This window comes from Gavialis gangeticus, unplaced genomic scaffold (genome assembly GCF_001723915.1).
Source record: "Gavialis gangeticus isolate Ggan-Ray unplaced genomic scaffold, GavGan_comp1, whole genome shotgun sequence".
Lineage (NCBI taxonomy): Eukaryota > Metazoa > Chordata > Crocodylia > Gavialidae > Gavialis > Gavialis gangeticus.
This window is the reverse complement of record NW_017729024.1, coordinates 178,924,926-178,950,578: the sequence shown is the minus strand read 5'-3', so window position 1 is coordinate 178,950,578 and position 25,653 is coordinate 178,924,926. Positions and strand designations below refer to the sequence as shown.

Below are 25,653 nucleotides of genomic sequence, written 5' to 3'. Positions count from 1 at the left end.
AAATTAAAAATTCCTACCTGCTATGATTGAGACGACATCTGCTGGACGGTTGTCTGTTTAGCACTTTCCCGACACAGACGCAGACAGCACTCAGCAGGTAAGTCTGTGGAGGGGAGGGGGTGGGGGGCAGATCGAGGCCCCCACAGTGAGGGAAGAAGTGGAGCAGGGGTAGGGGCCAGGGCGAATGGGGCCCCGGGGCTGGGGTACGTCGTGCGAGAGAGCCACAGGCGGCTTGTCCAGAAGCATGCGGGTTGACAGGGAGTGTGACTCCCTGCCGCTGTGCACACTTCAGGGGAAGCATGGGGGGCATGCACCCCATGATTTGTGCATGGGGCACAGGCAGGCTGCCTGCTGCAGGCTAGGGCTCTGCACCATGACGCCTTTGTGCTGGGAGCCTCGCACGATGCCACGTTGTGGCTCCTGTCACTGCGTGGGCAGGGGATGTGCAGCGTGGCCAGTGCGCAGCTCCAGAGGCAAAGGCAGCAGGGTGCAGAGCCCCAGCCCACAGCCCACCTCTGCCCCATGCACAAATCCAGGGGGCACATGCCCCCCCCCATGCCTCCCCTGGGGTGTGTGCAGCGGCGGGGAGCCGTGCTCTGCCTTACCCCCCATGCTTCTAGACAAGCCGCACGACATGCTCTGGCCCCAGGGCACCATTCAACCCAGCCCCTGCTCCTGCCCCACTCCCTCCCTCACTGTCAGGGCCTCGATCTGTACCCCCTGCCCCTTCTCCTGCACAGACTTACCTGCTGGGCATGGCTCTACACGCACCAGAAGAAAAAATCCTGAGATTTGAGAGTTCTGTCGCGGGATCATGAGTCAGACTTAATTTTACTTAGAAATTGCAACTCTCGTGATCATTTTGCAAGAGCTGGCATCACTGAAAGAACGACACACAAGGAAGACAAAAGAGCGGGTGGGTATGTCAACACACCAACGAACTTCTTTCAAGGTTGTCTTCCATGATAACTGGGAAGGCACAAGCTGATGATGGTATCATTTCACTTCTCATAGCTACTTGTATACTTTTCTCTCGTACGTTCTATAATTCCAAAATGTGAACCGGAAAAAGGTGAATGACTGGGTCTTCACTGCATCTTTGCAACCCACTTCCGGGTTGTGACCACAGACAATCATCTCACCTCTGCGATGCAGATTTCCCATCTGCACAAAGGGGCTAGCATCATTCAGGAGTATTTATCTTACGTCAGGCACGTGCGTATTCAGTTGCTAATGCTCGCTGTAAAGAGGGCACCGGGATTCTGAATTGACATTTGTAGAGCTCTGGGGCCTCCTTATAATTTAAGGGTGATCTAGGATATTCTAACTTGGAAGCGATTAGAGAGAGGACATGTACCTAATGTCATGCCCGTCAATTCGTCTTCTGTGCCTCTGTCAAACCACGTGGTCAACCAGGAAAAAACTAAGAGGCTAATGAAAAGATGCTGCTGCATTTGAGCTGAGCTTCTCTGTGCTAGTATTGTAACAAAAATCCATGAAAGAAAGAACAGGTACTACGAGCGAAGAATATTGACCTTCAAAAGTTATTTCTCCCTTCCCTATGTCCTTGAAAAAACCCCAAGTAGCAGTCTGTTTGGGTACGATTTTCAAAAGCATGTAAGGGTACCTCTAGACATGCGGGGACGCTGCTCCAATGTGCTGTAATTACAGTGTGTCGGAGCAGACTTGATTAATTGAGTCTGCTAGAGTGTGATAATTAGTGTGCTCCCCGTCTCATGTATTTGGCACCCCCATTGAACGAGCTGCAGTTAAAGTGCCCCCGCCACCATTTTGAAGTGTGGGATGCTGAATACATGAGACACTGCGGGTGCTTTAATTAGAGTGGCTCGAATTAAAGCATCCTGCTCCTCCCTCCCACTGCACACCCAGAGCACGCGTAAAGAAGCCCTAAGTGACTTAGCTGTCTAATTCCCTTTCTCTTTTAATGAGACTTAGGCACCCACGCAACTTAAATGCATCTGAACAGGTTACACTTTGTCATCATGAACTGAGTACTACTCACAGGCAGCTAGAGTCCTACAATGTACTGCATGCCACGTGTCGCTATTTCTTTTCAGGACGCTTTCCAATCTGAGAGGCCCCGTGCCAACATGAGGAGAAGCACAGGCCTCACTGCAAACTGCTTCACCCCAGTTCTTTTATTTATCACAGACATCTCTGTAATTCCCTTCGAAACAAAGGGGGGTTGTTACCAAATACAACAAAACAATTTAGGCCTGGACTGAAAACACAGAAAACAAAGCAGCGATCAAAATTTTATATCCAGCAACTTCACCAGAAACAAGATTTTGCTTTGCAGATGTCCTAATACACATGCCCACAAGATGGCAGAATGCACCGTGCCACTTAAAGCGTGATCTACCCTACTCCTCTCAGTCAAAAATGGTATAAATATTTCAGTTTCCAAACCAAAGCCTGGGACAAGAGTTATTACCCAGAAAAAACTCAGTGAAGATATTTTCTTCATTCACCCCATTACGGTGCTGATGTTACTGAATACAGATATTTTCTCTAAAAGCTACAGCTGGGTTCTAGCAAGAAAACTCTTGATTAAAACCCTGAGTACTACAAAAGTTCAAAGGGGCTCAGATCTTAAGTTTCTGCTTGATCCATGGTAGATCCCATAGCAAACATCAGCTACCCATCTCAGCCCAAAGACGTGTGTGTCCAGGAACAGAGTTAGATACAGACCCCATCTCTGGTGTAAACCCAAATAAAAGGAAACCAAATTTCCAAGGCAACATGGAACAAGGAAGGAGGCTCCCTTTCTCCCTATCTCGGCGCTCCTAATTAATGCACTGTGGCCTAGGAATGGCTCTGAATTCTTAACCAGTTAATATATATATATGATACACACACACATCTATATACACATACACACACACACACACACACACACACACACATACATAAATATATACACATACATATACACACACACTATTATATATATATTATATATGTCATGGAACTAGCAGAAACATATTCAAGCATCTGGTCTAATTTTCTCCTCCTACTGGTTTGTTCCCTCACTTACAGGGAAGTGTCAACACACACTTAGCAAGCCTTGGCAAGAGAACAGGACAGGAACTGTCCAGTTAGAAAGCAAAAAGTTGTTATTAATGGTTTTTTATAAGCTGGATAATGATACTGTTTTAGGATAATAATGATCTTTGATAGCAGTAAGATTTTTCAGCACTGAGACAGGGAAAGACCTTGTACCGTTCTGAGCTGAAAAGATGTTTTGGGGGCTTTGAGATAAAAATAGCGTCAATTTGGGAAAAATGAACGGATATGAAATAAGAAGGGGGTTATTTTAACACTCTCACACTGATACCTTTCTAAATATCCCTAAGATTCACTGAAACCAAGGTAATGCAAAACAGCAAAACAGTCATTGCCAGCACTGCATGACTACATTCAAATCTAGTTAACAATGATACATCAAGATTAAGCCAGTTGTCAGGAAGTGTTTCACTTGTCAGCATTGCACAAGATAAACCCATGGCAGTAATTGTGTGGCATTTAGCTTCCATATACGCATGTGATAATACATGAATATATAAGCAAGTCTCAGAAATAAATGGAGCATTCTACTAATCTGCCTACAGGCAGGGTTGAAATACCAAATTAAGCATTTTCACTAGGTCTTCAAGATGGAGCTTAAGTCTGGCTGACTGACAATTAAGGACCTTGAGTAACACGTGACTATGCTCTCGTCTCAAAGCAAAGCCATTATCAAAGGCTCAACACAACACAGGAAAATCAGGCTTTCCTTCATCCTGGTATAAATCAGGATTACCTCACTGAAGTCAGTGGATTTAAACAGGTGTAAGACCAGTGAAAGAGGATAATTAGGTCCATAGATTTCAATGAAGGGTATGGCTTTCACATCCCGTGTGAAAGGAGCCAAGCTCCCCTGGTGAAGAGGTTCAAACAATGGCATAGTCTATACAGCCCTTCGTTCTTCTAACTTAAACATGTTGGCTATCACTCTGTTGGAAGCTCGTCTGACCTTACAAACCAAAGCCTTGCTATCTTCACACAGACTTCAAAGAGTCTTAAGAATACTTAAGACTAAGGGTTTGTCCCATCGTCCTTTGCCATTATTTTGTCTCCTCTACTTTTATACAGTGAGTGTTGTTATTGATGTAGTTTCCACCTGGCTGTTACCTGCTTTCCACCCCAGAGATGGGTGCATTTCAGATGCAATTGGGAGGAAGCACTGCCTTGTGGACAAGGTACTGAAGGGCAACCTGGGAGACGTGAGTTCAGGGCTCAGCTCTCTTGCACACCCCCTTGTATGACCTTAGACCACCCACTCAGGGCCAGATTCTCTATTTCCACGTCAAGCGCCTAAGCAGCACTTACATAGCTGCCGAACTGCAGTTTTTGGCACCGAGTTAGGGATTTGCCCTGTGCTTCCTTACTGCAAATGCTCAGTCATTTGCACTTTGGCTGTGTAGGTACCCTAGGACATGTGCAATGCTGGGAAAGTTCTGAACCTTTAGCTGGAGAAAATTCATGACTAGTTGGTGTTAGATACCAAAGGAGCAGGGGCTGCCTTGCCTTTTAGCTCAGCAGGTCAGTGGCTGGGGCACTTGCCCTGGGAGTAGAAGCCCTGTTTTCTAGACCAGTGGGTCTCAACCTTTTTTGTACCAGGACCCAGCAGTAAACACGGATGGCCAGTCCTGACCTAGTAAATAGTTTAAGTAGAAAACAGCCCCCTGGACCTGCTGGTGCCTTTCACCGCCAATCCACAGCCCCTCACCCTTCAGCCCTGCTGGTGCCCCTCACTCTCGACTCACTGCTCTCTGCATGTGTGGGGCAGGGTGTGGGTGTGTGAGGCAGGGGGGCACATGCCCCTCCAGATGTGTGTGCCCACAGTGGGCACAGGGCTGCAGCCTGGCTGGACCAGCACAGGCAGGAGCCACCTCTGTGGCCCAGCAGGCAGGACCCATAGCAGGATGGTGGAGTGGGGTTGTGAGTCTTGTTGTTGCCGTTCCCACCAGCAGGACCCCTGTGCCACCTGCAATACCAAGAGCATGAGGTGGGGAGGGAGCATGCTGCCCTCATCTCCTGCTGCCAGCTGCTCATGCACTGCCATAACCCAGCTGCCGCTGCTGCATCCCACAGGCTGCCCGCACTGCTTGCCACCCCATCTCCATGCCGGGGTAAAGCCATGGACTGAGAGGAGTGGCAGCAGTGGCTGGGCCATAGCAGTGAGCAGCTGGCAGTGGGAGAAGGTGAGGACAGTCAGTGTCTGGTGTTCAGGCACCTAAACAATGGGACCTGGGTGCTTGTATCCCTTGAAGCAGGGGTCAGCAACCTTTATAAGCTGTGTGTCAGGACAACCTGGCCAGTGGTGTGCACCCAGACCAGGCGCTGCTTCTCTCAATGCCAAGCCCCTGCCTGACTGGGGCATGAGTGGATTTTTCAGCCAGTGGGAGACTGAGCCAGGGCCAGGTCTGGGCAGCTTGCAGCTGCACCCATGCCACTGCCTCTCCTCCCTGCCCCCTACAGTGTGCATGCAACTGGAACCTGCCCAGCCCCAGCCCAGTTCTTCATCGGCTGGAAGCTGTGTCTGAGCTGTAGCAAGGAGGTGGAAGTGGGGGGAATGGGGAAAAGCAGCTGTGATGTGGGCACAATTTCCATTTGCCTGGCTCCAGTGCACTTCTTGCTGCATAAAACCAGGACAGGCCACAGGCAGAGGCAAAGCCCCACCTCTGGCTCCATGGCATGGGCCAGATTCAGCCCTGGGCTGTATGCTGTTGACCCCTGCCTTGGAGAACCTGAGTTTGAGTTTCTCAACTGGAAGTAGTGTCAGACTCAAAGCTCTTACATTTGGTCAGCCACCCTAGCTAAGTCAGCTAGGTGGTTCCCCTAGTGAGGCTGCTGCTACACAGCAGTATGCTTTGCATTTGACTAGCCTGCTAAACCTCTCATCATGTACAGTTAAAGGAAAGAGGGAGTCCACCTTCCTGACTCATGCTAACATATGGAGACTAATAACACAGCAGCCACAGCATGGATAGACAATGCTTCTGACACATACCTGCCAGACTGGAAGGACCTTCTCTATGTCGTTCAGGTTGATCCCGTCTCCATCCTCATACTTCCCTTTCCCAAGCCTAAAGCAAAAACAAAACAAGAAAATCACTTAAAGTTTCCACAGTTAAACTTCTGCCACAGCACAAAAAAGGAGGAGGGGTAGTTTCCTCCCTTGAATGGAAGGACTGCTGGGGGTACACACACAAACACGTGCACACATACACAGGCACACGCATGTAAGTGGGGACAATCTTTGGGGCAAGTACAAATGGGAGATTTGCCCATCCAACATCTTTACCTCTTCTTGAGCATCCTCTTTCTATATAAATGTAGGTCAGAACAACATTACCCACATCTGACTTAAAATTTGCAATAGCAGTTCAGTGCAACCTATACAATCCACCAGATGCTTGAGTCTAGGTAAAGAAGGGGGTGAAAAAAACCCAGAACCCTCAGCCTGGACTCCCAGATCCAGATGCACAGCACTAGCATAGTGACTGAGGCTACTCTTCCACCATGGTTGCCTCCAGTTTTCTTAAATCCTCGTTCACTCACTGGAAAGGGTTTTGGCTTTCCAACCCAAAAGATCATGTGGATCTTCGTCTCCCTCCAGTGGCTGGTCTCTGTAAGAAGTTTAGAATCAGCTACAGCTAGGGAGCTTAGGGCTAGACCAGGGGTGTCAAACGTATGGCTCACAGGCTGGATCTGGCCCATGGCCTGCCTTCCAGCCTGCAGTGCTGCCCCATTGCTCTGATCAGACCCATATGGGGCATCCCCGTGGTGCATGGCTGGGGCTCCAGACCAGCTGGAGAAGGAGGAGGTGGAGAAGGGGAAGGATAGGCAGTCTGTGGGTTTGATCTGGCCTACAGACTGACCACATGCCACTCATTCAGTCCATGGAACCAGATGAGTTTGACACCCCGAGCTAGACCCATAAAGAGATGTGGGCTTTGTGGCACCCAGTACCTTGCTCCAAGGATTATTTATGTATTTTACAAGTAGCAGCCACTGGACAAAATGCATAAACCATCCTGATGAAACCTCCCCAGGGAGTGCCTTAACCACTAGACTATAGTAACTTGCTCCTTCTCTTCCAATTTATCTTAAATTCCCTTTTGCAAAGTGGAACAGCTGCAACAGTAGGAGTGGAGACTGCCCTCGTGCCCTACAATAGTCAAGAGCTTGATAGTCAGGGCACTCTTCCGGGAGGTGGGAGATGAGGCCTTGAGGCAGCAGGGCGAGTTAGCCTGGCTGTACCACATCCTAGATGAATGTAGACCTCAGGCAGAAGAGCTGCTCTTGCTGCAGCCACACCTTGGGCCACCTAACCTGAAAGCAGATATTAGTCTTAGGATGTAGTGTAACACACAGATACCCAGCTAACTTGGGACTGGGATCATATAGCTGGGTCAGTATGGAGCTCAGCAAGGTATGCCAGCCTACATAGAGCTCCATGCTAATGCAGTAGATGGGCAATGCTTTACAGCACTGCAGTCTGCTATTTAGACATACTCTTACCCTTAAGCAAAGCAGACCGATGCTTGCAATGTCCGTCCCTAACAGGGTAACATTAATCCCTTGAGTTAAAGAAGCAAAGCCTAAACCCAGCAACTGATGGTATGTGGGAAGACTGCTGTACCCGAGTGAAGTCCCAATACAGTCAACAGGACTCTGAATGGGTATAGCAGTCTACCTGAAGACTGTGAACTGCAGAATTGTGTCCTATGCTACCCTTATGAGAGCCAGCCATCGGACCTGCTGGGAAAAACTAATCATCAAACTGTCCATTGTTACTTATTATTGCATTTGCATTTGTTATTTACATTGGTGTGTGTGCATATGCGTGCGTGTGCCTGCACGCAGAAAGGTAGTCTTGGGGGATTTTTCTTAGGACAAGCAAAAAACCATGAAACCTGCTTTACTGAGTGACAACACTGCTCAAACAGGTTTGCCACACAGTGTATTCCCTCTTGGCTACCGACAGGTTTGTGAAAATACCTCCTTTGCCAGGAAGTTACATTTCATGGAGCTTTTATAAAGAAACTTATTCGGAGTCCGTGACTGCAAAAAAGTAAACGTTTCAGCCTCTCCTCCTTACAGAGCATTAGGATGTCGCGCAGCCATTATAACACCATGTCAATATGTTTGATGTCCAGCTGCTTTTTTACATTCTTCATCTCTGCCTTCTTCCACTTACATGGACTTGTATCTATACACATTAATGAAAATAAGGTATAAAGCCCTTTCCTTTACAGGGTATTGTCAGGCCATGGCCTTAAACCCAGGGCCTCAGCCTTCCTGGCATGGCCACCCATCCTGGTCCACCATGCCCCCAGCTGAGCATCCAGGCGGGACCCAGATGGTTGGATCCTTTGACCTGGGACTAGGCACTGGCCCATTCCCTGGCACCAGAGTGCCTGGCCACTTCCTATAAAAATCCCTGGCCTGAAAGAGGAAGTGTTTGAGTAACAGGGATCCACTTTGTACCCAGACTACTCTGCCTTTGGCTTGTGCCTCTGCTGCTTTCTGACAGATTCTCCGACTACCCAAGGTTGGCCTGACCCTTCAGCTCTTTAACCCAACTCCTGGATTAATCCTTTGGGTACCTGACCCAGCTGGCCTTCTGACCCTGCAACTCTGCTCAACCCTCCAGATCTCTGACAGAAGGATCTCCTGCTTTCTGGCTTCCCAGATCCCCTACACAGACACTCTGCATGCTCCTTCAGATCTCCATTGCTTCTCCATGCCCTGGGTGACTTCTAGACTTCATCACCTACAACCCAGCATGACAGATATTCAAATGTAGTCAAACATATCTGATGCATTTTGCAGGGACTAGTGATGATGACTTGATCCCAATTCAAAGAGGCAAAATAAAGACACTCCCAAAGAAGTGAGTTTAAGTCATGTTTAAACAAAAAAAAAAGTTAATTTCCCAAAACTCAGGAAAAATTTGGAGCAAAACTGATTAGGAGGAAAAACAGACAGAAAAACCACGAATGAAATTTGAGACTTGTTAGAAACAAGAGGATCAAAAAGCTACTATCCTGTAACTGAGAAAGAGGGCTGCTCTTCCTGACTAAAAAGGAAAAGAGAGCTGTAATTAGAATAAAATTAGAATAAAATGAAAATAGTACATATGAAAAAGGTGGAAAAAGGCAATCAATAGAAATCAGAAGTTATGGAGTGTAGAACATTTTAACAGAAGGTAAAGATATCAAGGAAAAAATCCACGGTTGGAAGGACAAGGGGATTTACAAGCTTTTATTGTAACAGGAACAATAAAAAAAAAAAGAAATTCTAGAGACCCATTACTAGACAGATATGGTGAAATTGCTAATACTGATGTTGAAAAGGCAGATGCGTTTACCCCATATTACTATTCTGCACTTAGAAAGAGGCAGGATGATCCATTCGTGTCACACAAGGATGATGAACTACTTTTCAGTCCATTAATAACGAAGGAGCATGCAGGCAGTGCCTAAATGAGGAGACCTGAATAACCTGCACTTAGGAGTCCTAAAAGGATTGGCTGAGTAGATAACTGATCCAGTGATGGCAATTTGTTAGTAAATCACAGACTATCAGGGCAGTTCCAGAAGCCTGGGGAGTGCTAGTATTGTCACTATTCAAAAAAGGGCAAGTAGGATGACCTGGGTAGTTATAGTCTGCTTAGAGAGAGGAAGTTACCTGTCTGAAGTCAGGCAGAAGGGTGGGTAGATTTGCACCATATAGACTAACTAAAACAGAGATGCCTAAGTTTTCATAAGCAGCAGCTTACTTGATTAGATACAGAGAACTTGTTAGTCAGATATTAGCCCTGGGTGAGGCTTTGGAGAGATGATATGAGATTCTACAACCCCCCCCTGAGAGATAGGGGTATAATTCAAAGAAAAGCAGAGCTTTACAGAAAAGGAAGCATGGCAGACAAATCTGCTTGCATTCTTTACTGAGATACGGAGTAAAGGTAGATGTGTGGGTGTAGCAGTCGTTAGAAAGGCATTTGACTTAGCGCTGCCAAACATTCTGATCAAAAAACGAGCACTCTGCAACATCGAGACAGTTGACTGGATTATGAACTGGCTGTTCACTGGATTATGAACTAATTGACAGATCTCACATTCACAGTCTCACATGAAACGTTCATCACATTTCTAGTGGGGCTCTGCAAGGAGCAACACAATATTTGTTCCCAATGACATCAATGTTAAGCCAGCACTGATGAAATCTGGAAATGTCACAGACTGGAAAACGGTGACTCAGACAGCACAGTTATACTGAGCTATCTGGATTAACTGGCATGACAGGCCCATTCGAACAAAACACGCTCTAACGCAACCAAATCCAAGGGTTTCTATCTAGTAAGGAGCAATGTAGGCCATATGTGAAGAACAGCAAGACTATACCCTCGAAGAGAGCTGCTCTGAAAAGGATTTAGAAGGCCAAGTCCATAAGGAGCTCCCAGTAGTGGTGCTGTGAGCCTTGGTTGTAAGCAGAGGGATACCGAGTAGGGGCAGGAAGAGGACTTTACCTGAGAAAGACCAGGACTGGAAGACTGCATACAGCTGTTTCAGAAAAAATGCTGAAAAACGGAAAGTGGTGAAGGAAAGAGCCAGAAGAAATTACCTAAGAGCTGGAGAAGTGGGAGATTTAAATTGCCAAATCTGTTGAGTTTATGGGAAAAGAAGAAAAGAATTGAGAGATTTGAGAGAAGGCTCGATTACCACAGATAAGGGTTTTCTTTTCGCCATGGAAAAATGTGGTAAACCCAGATTTTCTTTTTCAAAGGAGAACTACACAAGAAACAGTGGGTTTCCCCTTGCAGGTTAGCAGAGATGCAGACTGCAAGGGGCTGGGGGGAGAGGGAGGAGGGCGGTCAGGCAGGGGCACCATGTGCATGTGCTCATGTACACATGCACATGGCCACCAGGCAGCCTGGAGAGCAGCTCCCACAGGTAAGTCTGGTGGCCGGGGGGAATAGAGGCTCCCAAAGTGAGGGAGGGAGGAGCTGGGCTGGGCTGAGGATGCTGCCCAGCCAAGAAGGTGTGTGGGGGTTGGGGCCTGAGGCCAGAGTGCATGGCTGCAGGGTGCAGGCAGGGAGCAGGACGCAGCTACATGTGGCTCATTTGGGGGCAGGGCTGGGGGCTGGCTCCCTGCTGCTGCGCGCACTCCTGGGGGAGACATGTGGGCACATGCACGCCAGATTTGTGCATGGGGCCAGGATGGGCTGCCTTCTGCGGGCTCCCCGCCCTGCTACCTTCCCTCGTGGAGTCTCCGCAGCCTGGCGGGTGGGACCTGGTGCAGCATGGCAGAGTAGGGTAGGGAAACTCGGTGCCACTGCCACAAACCTTGTGCTGCTGTGGCGAGGCACCTACTGCCTGTCTGGCAGCAGTGGGAGTGGCGGCACAGAGTTGTGCCCCTCGTTGTTGCTGGGCAGGCAGGAGGCACCTTGTGATAGCAGCGTGGAGTTCCCGGCAGCAGCAACGACCTTCCCCGGCCTGCCCTGCTATGCCCTGCTGCACCGTGTCCTGCCTGCTAGGGCCCAGAGGCCCCAGGGGGAGGGCAGCAGGGCGGGAAGCCCTGAGCCCACAGTGGGCAGCCTGCATTTGCCCACCGCCGCAGCAGGCTCTGCTCTGGCCGTGCCACCTGTGCGGGATGAAGGCTGGGCTCCACAGGGGGGGAAGGAGGGAAACCATAAATATATCAATAAAATATTGTGTTCAACTGATACTTACACACACACACACACACACACACACACAGGTGCTCACCTTCAACTGATGAGGAATGAAAATGTCAGCATATTTTTAGGCAGAGCGACTGAAGGGATTAGCAGTTATGTTTACCTAGTGAAATCTCTGCTAAAACCCCCCAAAATCTGCATTTTTCCATGATAAAATAAGATGTCACTATATATACATACATACACGTTACCCTGTGTGTATGACCCCCAGGGCAGGGGCTCAGACTAGAAGATCTGCAAGGTCCCTTCTGACCCTACATCTATGAATCTACACTGGATCCAAGCTTTACTCAAATATTATCGCACCAAAGGGACAGAAAGGGCCTCAGGATGTCGTCTAGTCCAACTCCTGCTCAAGGCAGGACCATCCCTATCTAACCCACTGCAGCCAAGTGTTTGTCCAACTTGCACTTCAATGCTTCCAGTGACGGAGATTGCACAACATCTCCAAACGACTTGGTTTGGGTCCATCTTTGTTAAAAAAAAACCCTGAACCACACAAAGCAACAGAAAAACTCCAAGAGGAAACTGTTCTGTCCTGGTGCCATTGTAAATCACCAAGGTTCCCACCTCGACTTCCTACAGTTCCTACGTCCCCCGTGTGACCCACACCAAAGGGACCATGCCACCATAACAGAGCTTTCATTGTAAAGAGACACACCCACACCTGCACTGCTAAAAAAAAAAGAGGTCATTACCATGCCTAGGAGCACTCATAATGGGCCAGGATCCCACTGTGCTAGGTGCTGTACAAACAGGGCACTTACCCTTCTCTGTCTATGTGGGGGAGAGGGTGTTTGGAGGTGTTCCTCAGCTTCCGGTGAAACTGTGTGAAATCCAGCTTTTCAGGCTGCAGATCCCAGGTTGCACCGCTACGAAAAAAGAGAGAGAGAAAGAGACAAAGAGCATGCTACTAATTAAATGTATTTGGAGTGGGAGGAACATATTTTAAGCACTCAACCTTTGGCAAAAAAGGCCATGATTTCTAGAGACAGCTTTTGCATTCAGCATAGCCTGACCAGCACATCCATGAGCTTAAGTGCCATGTTCCTAGTGACTGCTCTGAAGAGGTCCTCCAGATGTAGCACCATTAACCTCCTTAGCTGCATTGGCTCTTTAATTAAAGGTGCTTTGGAAAAAGCTGCCGTTTTTCCTGTGACTGCTACTCTGGAAAGAAACTAAGTGCCAGTACCCTGTTGGAAGGCCTACAGGTGGTACTGGAACAGCAGCGCCACGGTGGATCTTTCCCTGAGAAGCCTGTTTCATGCTTGTTCTGGAGAGGATACAGAATGATGCACAGAACTGGGAAAAATCTTATTTTATGCATTCAGTTTTTACAGGGCTGGTACCTGTGGTGTCTCAGGGTGGCATGGCAACTCAAACTGCGTGCTGTAAGCGCTGAAGTAAAATGCACGTGCACGCTGCAAATTAACGGAAGGAATTGATTTATAAATTATGAATTGAATTATCTCAAGTCCTAGAAGAAGAGTTCAGAGCCACTTCAGTCCTACACATAAAGTTTCCTCAACAGATAAAAAACAGTCAAACTAGTGCTCCCTTTCAAAGTCTGGCATGCAAGTCATTCTGCTGACCTTCTCTAGCTTGTATTCACCATTAATAGGGTCAAGGGTACTGGGCTCAGTACAATCGACTGGGCAGGGGAGGAGGCAAGGACGAGGGAGAGTAGCTTCCATGGTGCTGAAAACCCTGAGGACAGAAATGCAGGGTACGGCTAGAAGAGGTCATATCCCATTTGCGTTTTAAAAGAGTTTTTAACTGAGCTTACCTGAAAGACTCAAGGGTATTGGCTGCCCAGATATCTGTGCCCAACATGTCCAGGGAGCTGTCTTTGTTGCCGTTCTAAAAAGGAGGGGAAAAAGCTGTTATTCTACAGGTGTTACAACGTGCTTTCTGGATGACTGAGCCAATGTACAACTGTGCCACTGAGTGTTAACAAGACTCTCTGAATAAAATAGAGATGCTGCAACATTTTCTCGTGGTTCCTCCATTGAGCCAGAGGATTGTTGCCCATCCCACGTTTGATCCATGGTTTAAGAGGGTGACAAACTCACATATACAAATTGTCACTAATTTAGTAAAAAACTCAACTTTGGGCAGCAGAAGAGCTACAACAAGTGGAACGAGACTGAAGAGAACAAGGCAGAAACTAAGGGTTGCACTGGGGATAACCACTGGAAGATGGCAGGCCACTGGAAGAGGGGCCTAATGTCCATCCCAGTCACCAGCAAGGAACATTTTGAAGGAGAAGACTGATTTTGCCCCAGGATTTCACCCGATATTGAGGGGGGCTATATGATCCCAGTGTGATATTTCCCCCTCCAACAGTTGAGCCTTGTGAGGCCTATGAAAGGTTCTCGAGGGTCAGGCAACTTGCCAGGGTTAACATATCCTGACCAGTCACCTCAGCTCCAGATTTAAGGACGAGCTGAAAACAAGGTGAGATAGGACCTGTCCCAACCTTGGTATGATAAGGGCTATCATTAGACAGCTCTCAACAGTGCCAGGCTTATTTCACTGAAGCACAATTTAGTTCTTTGCAAAAGCATTCGATAACCTACAGCCAGTGTTGGGTTTGGGGGCATGAAGGCTTTGCCTTTTTCTTTCACTAGCTCAGAATGAAGTGCCAAAAACCATATGGTTTCTGTCCAAAACACATCTGGGAAGGACATCTGATGAGTTCTGTTGCATCAAAGGCGAAGCCACCGCATGTCATGTCCTACAAAGCCACAGGAGACAGACAGCCCACATGCACATATAAAGCCAAGCGCATTGCTGACACGATGGTCTGACAGTGGCATCTCCCACTGTGATCTGACTCGCAACACAAAAAAGATGCACGAGCAAGGTACGTTGTCGGTCAGTGGGCACTATTTCATTCTCCTCGGTACGGACTGAACCTCTTGCGTTACCGACACACCTGTCTAATACTGCACTTTTCCTCCCAAGTCAAACTGAACTCATGACATTTTCTTTCCAATGTCTTGGCCTGACAGCCCCAGAGTCTTTAGTCTTTTGCCTGCTTGCCCTTAGGACTGTTACAACACATGCAACAGCAGTGCAAGCCTCTCGAATTTGCCTTACTGATGCACCTCAACTGGAGCTACTTCATAACAGCCAGGAAATGGCTATCAAAAAAGAAACAGCTTTTGGTCACTATTGCCTTGAGTAGGATTTGAACCATTAACTTAAAAGGAGATGTCTCTAGAGCTCTGCATTTCCTAAGCTGTTCAATACTTAAAATTTGAGGGGGAGTGGGTCCGGAGGATGACAAGACTGCAAACAAGTGGGTCTAGGACAAGGAAGTATACCCACACGCACATATGCACTCACGTGCTCATGTATTAGGCAACACCAGATTTAAGGTTACCTGTGCAACCTGAAGTTGGCCCCTCTATGGACATACAGTCTGCAAGTGCCTGCATGACACCATTATGTCCTATCCTCCTCCCCACCTTAGCTTACCCCATCCCCTCATTCACTATGCAGTATGGATCTGCACAGCGGGTGAATCAGGGCTGCACAGCAAAGGAGGCTGCAGTTTATGAACCCTGATTCATTTATTGCAGAAGCTGGAAGGGGGGTGTGGAACGAGGCAGGTAACTACAGGACAAGAAAGGACCGTGTGCCATGGTTAATGCAACTGGATGGTGTCCAGGAGAACTGAGCTTTAGCTTTCCCTGCTTCTGCCAGTGTTTCTGTATTCTCCTAAGCAAGTCCTTTAAACCACGTTTCACAAGCGGCCAAGAGCTCTGCGCTCCTCGGCCTCGGGGTGCCTGACCTGAGATATTGGCATAACAGAAAAGTGAAACGCTCACAGCCATGTCTGAATCCCACGGGTGCCACATTTTGAACACACAACGTGCTAGACCGTCCCACGTGCTCTGAAAAGATATGGTCCCTGATGTCTCAACTTGAGCGCACAAACTTTTGACCTTAATCTCTGTGCCCCAGCTCTCTGTCCGTGACATGGGGAAGATCTCGCTTTACCCACAGAGAGGTCCAACTTGTACAGCAAATAGATTGGATCAGAGCATATGCAGGGAGGGAGTCAAAATAGGGTTGCACAGGGCTTTTATGCCTTTGATAATGTTCTTTCAATACAGTTTTTGGTGGATAATATTAGGGACTTAGTCACAATTTTGCGTTTTTCATGGAAACTGTGATTTGAGATAGTTTCTACAGAAAGCGTCATTCCTTGTGATGTTCAGCAGAATCACTGGGGGGGAAGGAACCTTACTGAAAATAAAATGTTAGCTTGCTAGCTCCCCAGTGGGAGCCCTCCCAGCCACTGGCATGCAGAAAGGGAGCCAAGATGGTGGCTGCCCTCTCCTCCCTCCACCACTGACTGGCTGAGAGGGCTGCCCATCATGCGGCCCCCGCCCCTCTCCACCAATTAATGGCAAGAGGCGGAACCACATGAACAGGAGCCCTCTTGGCCAATCAATGGCAAGGGACGGCTGCCGCTGGGGCCCCGGGCCAATTGGCAGTGACGGGGGACCTCACTGCAAAAAACCACGAAAATGGCAGCCGTTGCTGCGTTCGGCCTGCAAAATTGCTCGCCTGCCTCCTTGATTTCAGTGGGTCCCTAGTCATACCGTATTCCACTGAAGTGCATAATGTGGGGACTGAAGAAACATGATGCACTGACCCGGAGTATGTCCGTACTTATCCAGCATCGGTGTAGACAAACGGTGCTCATGAACTACAAGGAACACCTTGTGCTAAAAGTTTGTACGTTGTTGAAGCCTGTTACTTCTTTTTCAGAGTGCCTTATGCCTGTGATCTCACCTTGAAATGAACAGACTCTACTCCCTTCAAGGCTGTTTCAGAAACCTTGAAAACGGTGGATTCTAGCCAATGTCATCCATTTTGCCCTCACCGGACAGCTACATAACAGAGTCGACAGAGAAGCTGAAAAGTTCTTATTTGCTTAAGTAATTGATGCATTTAATTGCTATTTGTTACAATGTAAGCAACGGGCAAAAAATTGGGATTGGCACTGTAGCTTGTAGTCAGGTGTCCAATACGCACTTACTGGATAGACACGTAGGTGGAGTAACACTACATGTGAATATAAAGCAGCTCAACCAACACTTGGGTTTGTGTCTACAACCTAAAGGATAAAATTCGACTAGTGAGAATTAAAAAAAAGAATTAAAAAAAAGAATTAAAAAACAGAGCCTGTTTCAGTCTATAGGCAGAACATTAATAAAATAATACCGATCATTAGGACAGGGTTATCTGCCTTTAGAGGTAGTGGTTGGTCTGTTCCAAGATGATCCATATTACGGGAGAATATTAACTATTTGTAGTCTACTACATTTTTTTTCTGATAATAAATTCATTTAGGTGTTTGTAGCTAGGTTTCAGAACAGATGAGTTCAGCTGTTCATTGAATCACCCAAATCTTGCATTCAAGTCATGATTCATAAATAGCAGTGGACTAGATGATGAATTCTTTTCTTCTGGTTATGTCCACATCCAGCACCCATCTGGAAAGGCTGCTGATTACAGTCCGAATATTATAACCTTCCTATCAACATGTGACAATTTCTCAGTCAAATCATAGATCAGAAATTGGAAACAGTGGGAGAACAATGGAAGCAATACTTCTCCAAAGGCAAGACTGGATTTTCAGTATGCATCCCAGATGGACAGATTTCAGTACTACTCCCAAGACCAGCTGGCAATTCAGGCAACATTGTACTGAACGGAGATGCAATGGATTGCTTTTCTCAGGGGTGTCTATTGACTGTGATTTTAAGTCCTTTGGGTTTTCAGATGAAGAACTCTCCATACAGAAGCTGCAGCTTGCAACAAAGCTGTCAGGAACAACACTGCCTAATAGTCTGACGGCCAATCATGGAAGCAGAGTTCTTGATTTTAGGAAGACATAAGTTGTCAAAGGAAAAAATAATCCTTATTTAATTAGTTGTTGTCATTCCCATGCAACATAATGAAATGCGGATGCAGTTCCTGTCACAAATACACCATTATGATTAATTATCATGCAGAAGAAGATTTTTCTTGCAGACAGATACGTTCTTCTTCACAATACCCTCCTATGGATGCAAGACATTTGGGTATCCTCATTAAGCCACTTATTAGAGGATTTCCTCAGAGCACAAGTATAATCATTGCTTATCAGGGAGGAAGGGTTGTAACATGCAGCAAGTTACTATGAAGATAAAATAGATCTGTAGAAGATGTATTTTAGTTCAGGGATTTAAGTACATGACCAATTTCCTCTGAAATTTCCCGTTATATTTCTAACCAAGCTTCAATCACAGTTTAAAAGCCCATGTGGTCACTTGCAGAGTCTCGGTAAATTAAAAGTACACTGGGATAACATCTACAGCACAGTGTAATCCTACACAAGGCATAAATGTGCCTATTACAGCATTTCTCAGCATGGTACTGAGCCTTAGTAATCAAAGCAGCTGATTCTCAAATCCTGATGCGAAAACAGCATTTTAAAACAGTTCCCTGGCACTGCAATTTTGATGGTAATCAGCTTTAAACTTCAAGAGCCCAATGGCCCAACCCATAGGTTTAGATAGTAACTTGCACATAAGCGGGGTTAGAGTCTTGCTCTTGAAAATTAAGGCATTATGAGCAATTATTGAAAGTCCCTGTGATGAGCATAATAAATACTTAGATTAGACATGGTTTGATCATACAGATCCCATACATATTATGGGACGTGACACATGGACTTAGCTTCCAGTATCCTGAGGACACAAATGCAGATGGACAAAACCTACAAACACAAATCCCACAAGCTTAATTTGCGTGTACAAGTATTGTGATTGCACCCACAAGTGTAGCAATGGCACAAGCAAAACAAAGAGCTGTGAATCAAGCTGGGTAATTATATAAACAGCTACAGTATACTCCGCACAAAGTTATGACAGGCCATTTCCTTGCCTTCTATTCTACAGAAAAATCAATCTGCATTCAACATGCTCTCCGCTGCACTATTTCTGCTACATCTAAAAGTCAATGTGCTGACCATTACGACAAATAATAATGTGAACAGCTGCCTGAATCTTTATAATTCCTGCATACTGTGGGGACTCTTAAGTGCTTAATGCCTGGCAAATCTCCACTGGAGTCCTTACTACTGCATCTTGCCCATACTATGCGGGTAGCATACAGTCGGCTACCAGTACTCGCAGCTAGGGCTGGCCAGGAATTTTCCGATTCAACTGTGTCTATCATCCAAAAATGCCTGTTCATCAAAACGTAAGCTTTCCAGAAGAAGATACATGCCAGTGTCAACAAAAGTAGTCTTTTCTAGGCAGAAGAAGAGAGGGATGGCTTCCTCACTTCCCCCAGAATAGCAAGTGGCCCAGTGGTTAAGGCACAGGGATGCAGAAGAAAAAAGTTCAAAATGCTGGTTCAGGTGGAGCAAAGCTTAATCCTCAAATTCCCATCTCCCAGGTGAGTGCTCTTGGTCTCTCTCAGGTTCCAGTTTGTATTAATAATACCATCAGGAATTTAAACATTAGTCTCCCACATGTCGGATCAGTGCTACAAACACTGGGCTATCCAGTAGATTGCTCCCATTCTCCAGCCCATGAATAGTATGTATACAACATGGAGTAGCTCCAGCCGGAGGTATTTAGGCACCAGGGCAGAGTGCACGACTCTACTCTAGTAGTCAGGGTGTTCACCAGGGTTGTGGAAGACTGATGTTAAAGTCCCAGTCAGACTGAGGCAGAGCAAGGACTTGATCTTAGTCTCCCAGCATCCCATGCAAGTGTCCTGCCCATGGGGATACTGGCTACTCTAGGACAAGCAGAGGGGTCTCTCTGTTCCTGAAACATTTTGAAAGGTCTCATGTTCACCTTGACTGAAAAGAAGAAAAACGTGGAATTTTCCAAGACAGGAAAACCATTTTCTCTACTGACAGCTCCCAGGAGAGACCGCAGCTAGGCTTGGGACTGTGTTGCAACATTTAGAGTGCTGAGTCAGTCCCACGGTTTAGCTTTCAAAGGTGACCTGCAAAAGATATTTTATCATTTGCAGGCCCCCTGTCATATACCCAAACTGAAGCACTCCAAGACTTCAAACACAAAAAAATTCTTGTTAGACTAAACTGACCTGCACCAAGCTTCCTTCACCATCTTAAAACACTCCACACTTCTAAAAAGGCTTTGCAAAACATAGACACAATAGCTACGTACTAAGCTGGCCCCGATGGGTGCATTGTGCAGAAAAATTAGTTTCTTAAGTATACTTCATAATTTCCCCACATCTAGACATACGTGCACGCAGACACACACACAGAGATCATGTCATTGAAAGAACAAGCCTATGATTAGCAGCAAGCGAAGGATATGATTTCAGCATTCCTCAATCAGCTCTCACCATCACTACTAGATTATACCTTGGTTGATTGACTGAACTGGCTGCTTCTGCCTTGGCTGCCAGACCTTGATCCAGACCCATGCCCGGAGCCTGAACTAGGCCGGGATCCTGAACTCCCACTGCTGCTGTGATCCCACTCTTCCTAGAAACAACAAACAGCTCACTTTAGTCATATGCAACTTAATTCCTAACCTAATGAAAAATACCAATTTAAAATGCTAGAGGAAGGGTGGTCATACGTGCACACGCTTGTTAGCAGCCAAGAACTCCCAAATGCTAAACTTGGCTCTGCCAAAGATTTACTCTGGCTGTGGACAGACATCAGTTTTAATCGCTTTAAAAAAGGGGAGTGGGAAGGATAAGCATTTGCTGTTCCAACATAACTGTTACATCTGCAGCCTCCTTTAGTGGCATACATGAACTAAACCTTTGAATGAATCAAGGTTAAAGTTACAACAGCTTTGCTACACTTGTTTGGCTACAAGAGCTTGTGTTCTCAGAGTTTATACTAGGGCTGTCAATTAATCAGTTAACCTGTGTGATTAACACGTTAATTGGTTCTTGAGTGAATTTTTTTTAATGCATTAATCACACACCTGGTTTTGGCGCTTGCACCCAGGCTCTGCTCTGCCACCTCCGGGCCGCCCAGCGGGGCCAGTGGCAGTGTAGAGGGCCACAGGGCAGCCTGGGTGCGGGCTGCGGTGGCTGCAGCCAGAGGTGGGGGGGCTCACGCAGACACAGATGCACATGAGTAGCCACAGCCTGCATGCTGCATGGAGAGTAGCACCGTACCAGGAAGTCTGTGGAGAGGGAGGGACAGGGGAAAAGGGAAGGGATGGGAGGGGCAGACTGAGGCCTCCACAGTGAGCGGGGGAGTGGGGCAGGGGCATGCACGGGGGTGAAAGGGGCCCCAGGGCCAGGGCAGGTCATGGGACAAAGCGGTGGGAGACTCATCCAGAGGTGTGGGGGCTTTCTGCCACTGCACAGACCCCTGGAGGAAGCATGGGGGATGCGTGCTCCCCAGATTTGTGCATGGGGTGGAGGCGGGGTGCCCGCTGTGGGCTGGGGCTCTGCGCCCTGTTGCCTTCACCTTCGTCCCCTGCCTGCCTGGCGGTGGGAGGTACAACATGGCATTGCACGGCTCCTGGGGCAAAGGCAGCAGGGCGCAGAGCCCCAGCCCACAGCGGGCAGTCTGCCACCACCCAACACACAAATATGGGGGGCACATATCCCCCATTCCTCCCCTGGGGGTGCAGGCAGAGGTGGGGAGATGCTCCCCCCCATTGCACCCCTGGATGAGCTGCCTGCGACTGTTTCACAACCTGCCCCAGCCCCAGGTCCCATTCACCCCAGCACCTGCCCCTGCCCCACTTCCTACCTGACTGTAGGGCTCTCAGTCTTCACCCCATACCCCTGCCCTCTCCCCTGCCCTTTCCCCTCCACAGACTTACCAGCGTGGCACTGTCTGTGCCTGTTTAGTCCCCACTCCCAAGCCACAGCCCCCCCCAGACCTGCTGCTGCCCCTCACTCCTGACCCACAGTACCCTGCATCCTACTAGGGTGTGGGGACCCTCCCAACTCCAAACCCTACACACACACTGACAGCCCCCTAGACCTTCACAAAGTCCCCCGACAGACACCCCACCCCCACCCCATACAAAGTACCTCTATAATTTTGCATTATTTTGAGTTTTTCTGTGCATATTTTTTTCAGTTTTCAGCTGTGCGATTAAAACTGTGATTAACTGCAATTAATTTTTTTAATTGTGCAACTAATCGCGATAATATTTTCAAATCATTTGACAGCCCGAGTTTATACCAGTATCACTGGATACAAGGCACAACTGTTGCATCTGTCTACATCTTCAGCAGTTTGGGTGAGGTGCTCAACATATCTAGACCAAATAACACCTTTTTTAAACATTTGCGACCCAACTGCCTAAAATGGCATTGTAGAAATGGGACTGTAAGTCAAGGCAGGTTTTGGTCCTTTTGACCTCAGGTTCCCCATCTATAAGTGAGCAATAATAATACTTACCTCCCTTAATGGTGTGAGGACTGAGGTTTACTTGGTAATATGGTGCACATCACTCAGTGCTAAGTATACTAATCACAAAAGAAAATAAAATTCAACTCATTTAGTGGAATTTCCTCCTTGTTAAGTCGAACCACATTTATTCACACACCTTGGAAATCTTTAAGCTCCACAGTCCAAAGGAATTAAGCAACTGTAGCTACCCTTGTCCACAAAACAATTGTGAATGCTCTGCGTTTGTCCTCATTACACCTGTTCAAGAAACCATGGGTTTCTTGTTCAGTGTTTCCAGGGCCTCCTGGGGAGTCCCTATAAAACTAAAATACCTGATTTGATCAGACACACCCAAGCAGCCCCGGAGATGGTTGGGGTGCAAGGATGTTTGTCTGCCTCGAGCCTGAGGAGTTTCACAAGCTTTGCTCTGAAACTCAGAAAAGACCTCTGAAGTGGTCAAAGATAGGAAAAAAGATACAGCACAGAAGTGTGAACTGTAGCACTGGAAACTGGGAAATAAAAATGCAAGTGTGTCTTTGAAGAGTGAGATGACAAGAGCCGACGTGTTAAAGAGGGCTCATAAGTACTAATTAGGGCTACGCACATCTCAACTCACTGATGCCCTGCCATGATTTAAAGGTAAAAGTCATGCTGCCCTTTTCCTAGGAGTTGAGTGGACACGGCAGGCCGTGCCATGACTGTTATTCATACCCAAGGCTCAGGTTCCCATCATTAACCTTTGGTCTACATGGTTTTTGTGCCTGTGTAACGAGGTCAGTTAAGGGCATGATTTGTCACCGACTTCACAAGGGGGAATGCAGCTGCACCAACGTAAAGGTGCCTTTTCTTTGTGTAGTTCATCGTCTCTCTCATGTGGGAAGAAAATCTCTACTGAACTAAGTATTCTTATATGGCTGCATATATGCAAAGAGGGGTAGCAAATGTACTCCTTCAGTGTTCATGCCCCATGCCTGAAGAGTGTGCTTAAACAAATGGTACGCTGCTTAAATGCTGCTAACATTTTGGATGTCACCACAGCAGCTGTGCCTTTGACTGCAGTGCAGTGCTGGCATCTCTAAGCTGCTTTAAATGAACAGCTCAGGTGCCAGCGCCTGCCTAGCCACAACTTTACGCAGGAGCTCAGCAAGGTCTGCAAAACCATTGAAGACGCCGAGTGAATGCTTGCATGGCTAGTCACGGGGGCCTGCAAGGTGCTGAGGCTATGCGGAGAGCAGTGCATGAGCTAGCTCAGTTATGCTCACACCCAACGGTGGATGCCAGGGTGCAGCAGTGCAGTTGCTGTGGTCTCTGGTCTCAGACTTTATACCAGTGATGGCAGTCCTGCAACCCTGCAAAAGTATAACCTCTGAGATACTCCGAATGTGTTGGGCACCTGGGATTTACCCTATTTCTCCAATTTGGGAGAAAGCCATTGAGTGCACTGTGCCACTCCATGTCTGAGAAATAGTAAGGGTAACAAAGCACATCACATGGCCAAGCTGGGATGAAGGAAGAAACATTTATGAGCCAATTGCAAGAGGTACAAGGTGGTCTGCCACGTGAAGCTGCATGAGGCTTCCTTCCTCCAGAAGGAAGGATAATCTCCATTTGGTCCAGAAAGCACAGAAGCGGAAGCAAAGAAATAAGCCAGGAGAAAAGAAGAGCTTGGGTTTTCATCACTTCCATGTTTAAAGGGCCATTTATGAGTTTACAGAGTTGTGTGTCTTAAGGTCACAGATGGGAACAACTTCAGATCAACAGAGAACACGAGTGCCATAGGGGAAAAAACTCAACATACTGGAGAGCTGGCTTGGAAAGTCTGTAACCCGAGGTCAGAAATTGATTGCACAGGCAGCAACCATACCTCTGATATATGAGATCTTCAGGATGCCAGCAAGTACTGGAAAGTTTTCACAGAAGAGAAAAAAAATTCGAAACAGGTGCGTTAAAACTTATTTCTCTATCAAACAGCATTGGGGAAGAGTACATAAATGTGTCTAAACTTAATTCCATTTTTACTTAAGAGTGAATAAACACATCTAAACTCAATTTCCACTTAAGAGAAAGTAATAGTCTAATAAAGAACCAGGATTTACATTTCCAAGCACAAGCCTTGAATGAAAGAAAAACTGCACATCAAATTGTAGAAGAAGATGCCAGGAGAGCAATTTTTCTATACTGTAGTCTATGAGATTGCCATACAACGAAAGGCATCTTTTTCATATTAGAAGTCAGATAAGAGAATTATTTCTGGAGATATATCCTCACCAAATTCATATCAAATTGGGCTAGAAAATCATCTTTCTAAACTATAGCCAGGTAAGCAATTATTTAAGAGAAGCTGAACTTAAGGCTTGAGAACTGTCTCACTGACTTCAGTGTGGACTTCTGAGCTGGTTTTTAAGATGACTATTCATAAATTTATGAATTAGGTTACTTAGCATGGCTTTATCCCCATGATAAAAGGGGACTAGATGTGGTGACCTCGGAGATCCCTCGTCCTCTGGTCCTAGGAACTCACAGTCTTAAAGTTAGGTGTATACCAGAGCTATCTGAGCCAGCAAAATACCAGACAAGGAAATGTGGTTGACTGGGAAAAACGATGTAAAAGAAACGGAGGGATTAATTGCCTATAGTAGGTTAACACCTAAACTAACACATAGCCCAAATGCAATGAACTGATTAAACACATATCATGAATATAACTTTACAAATCCAGTTTTTGGATCGACGAACTCATAGCCTCTACGACGCGGCTCTGCTGTATACCGTATCTGTCACCATTACAAGTTATCAGCCTCTTTTAATGCTTACATATAAAACCGGCAGCTTCACATTTAATAAATTAGATATTAAAGAGACCTGTGTTCGCATTCATTAGCACCATATGCCAGGCTGCTACTTCTGTGGGCACAGGGGCTAAGACACAGTTTGCAGTGTTACTTCAATTGAATGATTGCAGATTTACACCAACGTTACCAAGGTGCCACTGAACAGACTCTTGTGGGTGACAAATATCAGCCTCAACCTACCCGTGAAGGATTCAAATCATCCAGCTAAAGACAAATGTCTCCATTACCCCACTAGCATTTCTCCATGGCATTTCTAGTAATTGGGCATTTTTAACAAAGTAATTTCATGATAAAACACGAAAGAAGAGCTAGCTTCAGATTCATTTCCAGTGCAGGCTACAAGGCAAGCTGGGACATCCTCAAATCCTAAAAAATGGTGCTGACAGACCAAAAGCAAGGACATGCGGGTGCTGAAAGAACATGCAAAGAGAGTTACTCTGAAAAAAGATGTTAATGTGGACAACATGATAAAAAGGGGATGGGGAGCCTCCGGGAGCAGAATTCACTGAAAAGTTGCCCATGCTTTCACCATAGCACTGGACTGCAGGGATTCCTGGGTGAAG

General features: G+C 46.8%; 1 protein-coding gene across 6 annotated transcripts in view; it reads right to left on the bottom strand.

Moving 5' to 3' along the window:
- Nucleotides 1-25,653, bottom strand: part of CTIF (cap binding complex dependent translation initiation factor) — a 378,020-nt gene that overhangs the window by 218,141 nt on the left and 134,226 nt on the right. For 4 of the 6 annotated variants that reach the window (XR_002097493.1, XR_002097494.1, XM_019518141.1 and 1 more), the window contains exons 4-7: nt 20,229-20,351; nt 13,602-13,675; nt 12,583-12,687; nt 6,077-6,152 (exon numbers count right to left, since the gene is read on the bottom strand). Coding sequence is in view for 4 of the 6 variants with exons in the window: in XM_019518141.1 (XP_019373686.1) it covers nt 6,077-6,152; nt 12,583-12,687; nt 13,602-13,675; nt 20,229-20,351 (378 nt within the window). In the remaining 2 variants the exon portion in view is untranslated. The remainder of the gene's footprint in view (nt 1-6,076; nt 6,153-12,582; nt 12,688-13,601; nt 13,676-20,228; nt 20,352-25,653) is intronic. The other 2 variants (XM_019518144.1, XM_019518145.1) reach the window with 1 other exon arrangement.